Source organism: Anarrhichthys ocellatus, unplaced genomic scaffold (genome assembly GCF_004355925.1).
Source record: "Anarrhichthys ocellatus isolate YVR2014 unplaced genomic scaffold, GSC_Weel_1.0 scaffold5, whole genome shotgun sequence".
NCBI classification, from domain to species: domain Eukaryota; kingdom Metazoa; phylum Chordata; class Actinopteri; order Perciformes; family Anarhichadidae; genus Anarrhichthys; species Anarrhichthys ocellatus.
In genome coordinates, this window is record NW_022280035.1 from 1,628,382 (window position 1) to 1,635,833 (window position 7,452).

At 42.1% G+C, this 7,452-nt stretch overlaps 1 protein-coding gene across 2 annotated transcripts in view; it reads right to left on the bottom strand.

Annotated features, from left to right (window-relative positions):
- Window positions 1-7,384, bottom strand: part of eif2d (eukaryotic translation initiation factor 2D) — an 8,933-nt gene extending 1,549 nt beyond the window's left edge. Inside the window, exons 1-9 of one of the 2 annotated variants that reach the window (XR_004212688.1) lie at window positions 7,063-7,384; window positions 6,932-6,977; window positions 6,728-6,834; window positions 6,436-6,591; window positions 5,590-5,679; window positions 4,044-4,139; window positions 2,987-3,107; window positions 2,418-2,592; window positions 2,162-2,320 (exon numbers count right to left, since the gene is read on the bottom strand). Coding sequence is in view for 1 of the 2 variants with exons in the window: in XM_031844330.1 (XP_031700190.1) it covers window positions 2,250-2,320; window positions 2,418-2,592; window positions 2,987-3,107; window positions 4,044-4,139; window positions 5,590-5,679; window positions 6,436-6,591; window positions 6,728-6,834; window positions 6,932-6,977; window positions 7,063-7,175 (975 nt within the window). In the remaining variant the exon portion in view is untranslated. Of the gene's footprint in view, window positions 1-1,500; window positions 2,321-2,417; window positions 2,593-2,986; window positions 3,108-4,043; window positions 4,140-5,589; window positions 5,680-6,435; window positions 6,592-6,727; window positions 6,835-6,931; window positions 6,978-7,062 lie in introns of those variants that run through there. The other variant, XM_031844330.1, reaches the window with a different exon arrangement.
- Between the last annotated feature and the right edge of the window lie 68 nt (window positions 7,385-7,452).

Sequence of the window (7,452 nt, forward strand, 5' to 3'; positions counted from 1 at the left end):
CCCCCCCCCCCCCCCCCCCTTTGAAGTGTCACATGCACAAGCTGAAGCCAAGGGAGCCACTCGTGGCACGCACGGCATCGGCTGAATAAGAAACACGCGCTGGAGAGAAAGAGGCGGAATCATCACGCAAACAAACGGAGCGAAATGGAAATTGATGCAAAGATTGAAGCCTCGGGTGCAGAACCGGCGTGGAATGGGATCCCATTTTGGAGAAGCAAAGGACAAAAAGAAACGGTCGTCATTCCTGATGCAAAGATCAAGGAGTCCATACCATCGAAACTTAACTGTCACTAGAATAAAAGACGGCTGAAAAAGTTGCACATGATGATGATTCCTAAACTACATATTCTACAAAGGCAAAATGAAATATCAAGCCAACTTCCACCTTTTTAAGGTGACCCTTTAAAATTCAAAGTTTTCATGCAAGTCTTCAAACACTGTTTTGAAGAGACAAGTACAAATAAAGGGGAGAGTGCATGTAGTACCTGTAAATAAACACCAGCGGGCGTCCACGAGACCTTGTGCAAAGCTGTTTACACACCAGCGCTGAACGAGGCTTCCAAACAGCCAAAACCCTCCTACAAGAGCATTGGCAACGAAACGTTCTGGAAAATGCTGGAAATGCTTCCTTGCTATGGGATTACATTTCCTTCATTTCCTTCATATGCGCACGCAACAACGCAATGTCTGATTTGCAGGAAATGAGAGAACATTATATTCCTCTTAAACTGAGGGAATGATTCAGAAGCATTGCATGTCCTATTAGTGACAGACAACAATGCAAACCCACTTTCAGGGATGTTGTGCACTTTGTGGAATATCAAGTCAAGCTGTGGTCTGATCCAGTTTTTGGGGATATCCAAACCAGAAGAAGGAATGCATATCAAAAGGGAATGTATGTATGGACCAAAACATGGTCACGCTCTGGATGAATATCCAGAATTAACTTCTTAAAAGGAAAAAGGAGCTCGCTTTGGGTGTCTCAACCTCTGTGGAAAACAGAGCCATCTAAAAGCTTCACACAAGCCAGTAAACACCAACAGCATAAACTCCAGTGAACCTGAACCAACTATTTTACAACACAGTTGTGCCAAGTCATGCCCTTGGAAGCCAAACAGGGGCCGGTGTGTCTGAATGAGGGGCCGGTTGCGTGGGAGCCATTTAGATGTTGACCAATGAGTAGCGCTGTGTGTTTCCTCAGAAGTCCCTTTAAGTTTAGTTTGGACTCATTTGACACAGGTGTGGTGCACATGGAGGCCCGTGGTTGGTGTTTTATTTTGGGAGATGTAGGCTACCTTTGTTATAGTTTGAGAATAAATGGATTGGTATATGCATTTTTAAGTTTTGTGCTTTTTGACAATTTCTTTTGATGACAACAGGTGACAGAGGACCTGTCCATCAGCAGTCATGCTGTGTTGAAGAAGACTTGAAACTAGAGATTGAGACCATAAACTCATGTTTACAATGTTTACTGAGGTAATAAATCAAGAGAGAAGTAGAGTCATTTTCTCATAGACTTCTATACAACCAGAGGAGTCGCCCCTGGTGGACATTAGAGAGAATACAAGTTGAAGGTACTTCACCATTGGCTTCTCTTTTCATTGTCGGTTGTTGGCCCCTGATCAATAACTGACGGACACTTCAGATGAGTGTATCATCTTAATCTACTGAGATCTTCTCTCATCTAGACTTCAGTGCCTGAGGGGAAAACAGGATTTTACGAAGTGAGGGTGACATAACAGGATGATAATTAAATCTTGTTTTGCCAAATTCCATCTTTTAATAGACTTAATAGTCTTAGAAAACAAATATGGAGACGGAACACTTGGACACCTGACCTCAACATCACTCAGGCTGTCTAATTGCACGCAGCCTCAGTTAAAGTTGAGTCACTGAAGATTCCTTTGGTGTGGTGACGTGAAATACTGCTGCCTTGAAGTTTACACCGCACAAAATAGTGGCTTGTTTGAAACGTTTGAAAAACGTTGGACACGTCATTAAACTGGATACACATTCGATCAGTTTCACTGAATGTTTGATGCTGGTCTGGTTTAAATGATCACATCAGAAACCTTAATCTAATATCTTCAGGAGCCAAATCAGATCGACACAACAAAGCGTTCGTCCTTCATCAGTCTCCAGAAGAAGAGAAGTAAATCACCTTTATTACACGAGTGGTGGACAGTCGCTTGTTGTCGTGTTTACATACAGCAGCTTCAAAGACAGTGAAGAGTAAACCGGGTGAAATGTTACTTCTTCTTTCCACCTTTTGGAGCTTTGTCTAGTCCTTGGATGTACTTGCGAGGAATTTGAAAATGATCTGCAATCATAAATAAAATATTAGAATGTATTTGTACAAGTAAAGCAATTGAGATAAACAATTTCTGAGATGCTTCAGGTATTATTAAGTTCCAAACCTATCAGCAAATTGCCGGCTTGGTGAATCTGATTGCCTTGGATCTGGACCAGGACTTTGTCCTTGGACCCGGGTATGGGCTGTAAGTTGGAGCTGGCCTGGACTCTGTGCTGCAAAGCAGTGGCCACAGCTGCAGGATCCAGACCGTACACATCCAGGTTCTTTATTAGAGTCACCTGCCGGCAGCACATGGAAACACTTAGAGCCAGAGCCAGAACAATAACTCAACATTGGCTTTAGTTGTTACGTCAACCAATAAGTCACAAGGTACAGATAGATAGATGGATCTTTTAGGCACATTAATGGCGGACAAGAGGTCAATCCCTCCCTTAAGTGCTAATTAGCAAATGTTAGCATGCTAACAAACTTAGCAAAATATGGTAAAAATGACATCTGCTAAACATCAGCACGTTAGCATGTTTAAGTTAGCACCCTCGTTCAGCGAGCTGCTAGCACGGCTGTAGACTCTTTGTTAAACTCTCATGTATCCGTATTGGTGGAGAGAGTTTTGAAGAAATCACCTGCTGCTCTCCAGCTGGTGATCTAAGAGATTGTAGTAAAAGTTGTCACCTTCTTATTGGAGCCTCGAGAAGCCACAGAGATGTCTATGGGCTCGATGTGGCCCTTCTTTCTTACGGGTGCATGTCCGGGGAACACGACTTCATAGCACTCCTGCATTCTCGCCAGCGCCCTGTAAAAAATGAGGCGGCATTCGTTTAACCTGCACCAGAGAGACGGAGACTGACGGGGACACTGTTGCATTTAGTAGTAATATAGAGCATATCATCACTAAACCACCATGTAAACAAATAAGATTATACTTCATTCACTTTCACATAGAGAGCAACAATGTGAAGGTGAAGAGGGAGGTCTTTGTCCAACCAGAACCATGACCAGGCACGGGACGGCATGAACATTTCATTTTGTAGTTATCGCACCAAAATAATTGCGATTCACGATATTATCCTGATAATCATCCAAATATGCTTAAATCCTTACATTTGGATAAGAAACAGATATTCTTTCTCACAGACAGGAAACATCTTTTTTTGTGTGAAAAACAAACGTTCTTAAATAAGATCATCATAACTCCTCTAAAAGTAAAGGATAGCCTAGATAAATGAATAAAAAGACAAAAGGCAGCATCGTGTAAGTCTGTTCTTTCTCACATGATAAATCCTTTATTTTTATTAATCAGGCTTCATCCTTCACTTCTCTACCGTGACAGCAAGCTTGACAGCTCGTGATGATAATCACGATTATCCGGACAATGGAAGATTTACCACGTGATCCGAAACATTTTCAAATTAAAGTCTCTCTTCTTCAAAACCGAACAAAGATAATTGTACTCAAAGTCAGTACAGTGAGTTATGAACCGGTTGTGTTACAGTCTTAAATAACACTGATGAAGCTCACTCTCCCCCCCTACAGTGTCGTTACATGTTGGTCATTTATCTCTTCTTCGTAATTAATTGTTAATCTATAAAAATCCACAGTATACTATATGCACTGTATTGTTCTCCCATTGCAGCCTGCCGAAGGAGATAAAATAAGTGTGAGTGAGGTGAAACTCATCACATATACTGAACATGGTCCTTAAAAAAAACAAAGAAAACAAAGCGTCTACCTGCTAAAGAGGTCATCCCACTTCAGAGACTCCACCTCCTGGTACTCAGACTTCTCCAGTAAGCAGTCGCACAGCGTCGGGTTTATGGTCACGTAACTGTGACGAGGGTAACATTGATTGGAAAAAGGAAAAAAAAGCACATCTTTTAGTGGAAGCATGGCATTTAACAGGAAACATGCTGGCGTGTTAGGCTTTGCCAGCTGCATGGCAAGATTTCATTTAATTTCTCCCATCAGTCTTTATCAATTTGTTTCACATCAAAGATTTATTTATGACCTAAAAGGAAACACAAAACGTCTCTTCTGTTTAGTTGAGTCACATTTAAAGCATTCTGGTCAATTACAGCGACATCACATGGTCCGGGGTGAGTTCTGTAAAGGTTCAGAGGTCATTAAGGTTGCCCTTCTACCACCCTGTTATGTAATAAACAGAGTTATCTACTCAGGAAGTTTTACCATCTCATATGCCGGTACAGACTAACCTTTTCCCACATCAGAAGCAGAGATAATACATTCATTTGTCAAATACAGGAGTTTGCCTTCAGGGCTTTCTGCCAGAAAGGGTCGGTTTTAACCCCAAACCATGACCTTTACCTAAACCTAAACCTAAACCTAAGTAGGCTTGTTGCCTAAATCTGAGGAGATTTCTGGCAGAAAGAGAAACTTCTCCCATGTGATGGCGGGTGAGCGAGCTAGCAAGTTAAAGGTAAACCCTGTAGCATCGTCGTTTGCTGTTCGTAAACACACATCATTCAAAGTTGGCCCCTGCTCCCTGGAAAAGGTGGTCGAGGGAGCCAGAGCGTGAATGAATGAAGAGGGAGAGACGCTATTTGAACAAAGCAGTGAATCAGAGACATAAAACCGTATTCTCTGGTTTCATGGCGGCTACATTCTGAAGTGCACATAACCGTATTCACACCTCCGTACAACCCTGCGGGGAGGTGCCGGTCAGTATTTGACGAGCTGGTAATGAGAACAGGCTGCACACCTTTACGTTTAGAACTTTAACCCTTTCAGTGTGTTTTCAGTTCATAAAAGTTAACTGTAACTTTTTGGTCATCTAAAATGTGTCACGTCTGGTTGCAAAAAAACAAGATGGCGATGGCCAAAATGCAGAAGTGGAGACTTTAAAACATCAGTCCACAAACTAATGGGTGACGTTATTCCACTTCTTGGATATATATATATATATGTGTACATCTTTTACAGACACAGACACACACATCTAGTGTCTTCTAAATTATCTGAACACGAGTTGCTGAACAATTCAACAGGAATACTTTGAACCAAAACATGCCGTGAGACCTTGTAATATACATTTCACCCCAAATAAGTTCACTCTTAAAAAAATACGCTTTGATTGAAATTAAGCCAGAAATCTTTAGATTTTCTGCTGTAATTTCATTAAAAATCTAAATAGTTGGTGATTATTTTTCTGTCGATTGACTAACTGATTAGTCAAAACGTCAGCAGACCGGCTCACAGAGTGAGATAATGAGATATTATGTTGAGATCATAACTTCTTGGTATTTTAAGTATCTACTTACTTCTTATTGTTTTCATCCACCAGCTCATTATCCTTCACGTACTCTGTGACAATATGTCTCACTTCAGCCGGCTGCAGGATTGTTCCTTTCCTGTAGGGGCATCAAAGCACACACACAGTAAGTAAAGAATACATGTGCACATCTTCAGCTGACATTTATTGTATGAATAAAGCGATTATTCTACAGGGACAGAAATAAAACACATACAGTTTGTAAACAAGAAAATACATCCGGCACAAAACAGCTATTTAAAAAGGTCCCTTCTAGGTAAACACTAAGTGTGGAATAAAACTTTCACCGTCTTAAAAAAGAAAATCTTAAATTACATCTACTCTTTCTCCCTCATTTAGAAAATCCAGAATTTATGAATATGCAAATATGTTTAATTTAAAAACTAATGGACACACGATGTCTCCTACTTGAGGGGGGGGGGGGGGGCGGACCTAAACACTCTAAAAATGTAAATTGGTCAAATTAGAAGCAAATAATAGGAAACTAGCCAAGTGATCCAAACACTTGCATACTTCCAGCATTATGTGCTTCATCTGAGGCATTTCCGCTACATGTATTGTATCTGAGCCACTCCAGTAAACTCGGCTTGAGATTAAGATTTGTGACTTGGTCATGAAGAGAGTGGCCTTGCCCCCTCTGCAGGGAGGGTCAGCTCCAGAACAGCCCTCCTGGAGTTGATGGGGATTCAGTGCTGCGCTCAAGCAAACACGAAGCAGCTGGATGCGTGCGCATAGATGAGCTTTCGACTCTCCGTGTTACGTCCCCCCTGCCGTCCGAACCCTTCAAACATGTGCATGCATCAAGCGTCAGGGGGGTTAGCGAAAACAAACGCACCTCTTCTTGGCATCCAGGAAGAGCGGCTCTAGTCGAGACGACACGGAGTACAGAGTGGTGATCTCGGGAGGATGGTACGGGGGCTCTGCCTCCCCCCCGTTCTGCACCGGGGACGCTTCATCACCCGTCTCCTCGGGAACATTGAAGTAACGCAGCCTGTAAAGTTTTAACGGAACGAGAAGGGGAAAAAAAAAGGGGAAGACAAAAGGGCTAGTCAGCCTGAATGTGGGTGGGATGCGAGTTTGAATCTCGACCGAAGAATTTCTTTAAGTTGAGTTGTTGCTTGGCTCACTCTCGGTTTTTCCAGTCCACCTCCACAATGCTCTCCACACCCTTGGTCAGTTCCTTCACTCGCACGAGGTTGTGCTGCTTCTGCATGGCCTGTAGAAACTTGGACAGCTTTTGGAAAACAAAACACAATGAATAAATGCAGATGGGCATTATAAATGAGTCTATTTCTCTTTGTAAAAGGTCTCATGCTGGACATCAAATATACCTTTTTATAGCTGGACTTCTTGATATCAAGCTGCTTTCCACTCGGGCTGAAATAACACCAGATGTTTTTTTTTTCAGTGCTCAATTTAATTCCTCTTTAGAACGTCTTAAAGACATGAGCTGAACTTTTACCAGCAGGGGAACATGTGGTTGCGGAGGAACGTGCTGGTCAGCAGGGGGAGCTCCGATTTCTTCACCTTCTTCTTGAGTGCGTGGAGAAAACACTGCAGCAGCAGGGCATCCATTATCTCTGTGAAAATCAGGGCATGACCCGGGTCACATCCTCTTCTGTCTGAACAGGCTCTCGTTCTGCCACATCACAAAATCTCATCTCACTGAATTAACTGCAGCCCTGCAATCGTTTAGTTGGAGAATGTCTCCATTTGATTTGAATCAGGGATAATAGTAATTATGAGGCTTATGATTATATTATTAAAAGCTGGTTTGGATAAACTGCGGTGAAATGTGCTTCAATGACTGGAAATAGTTCCTTTTTTAACATGACTTTGTCACTAATATGTT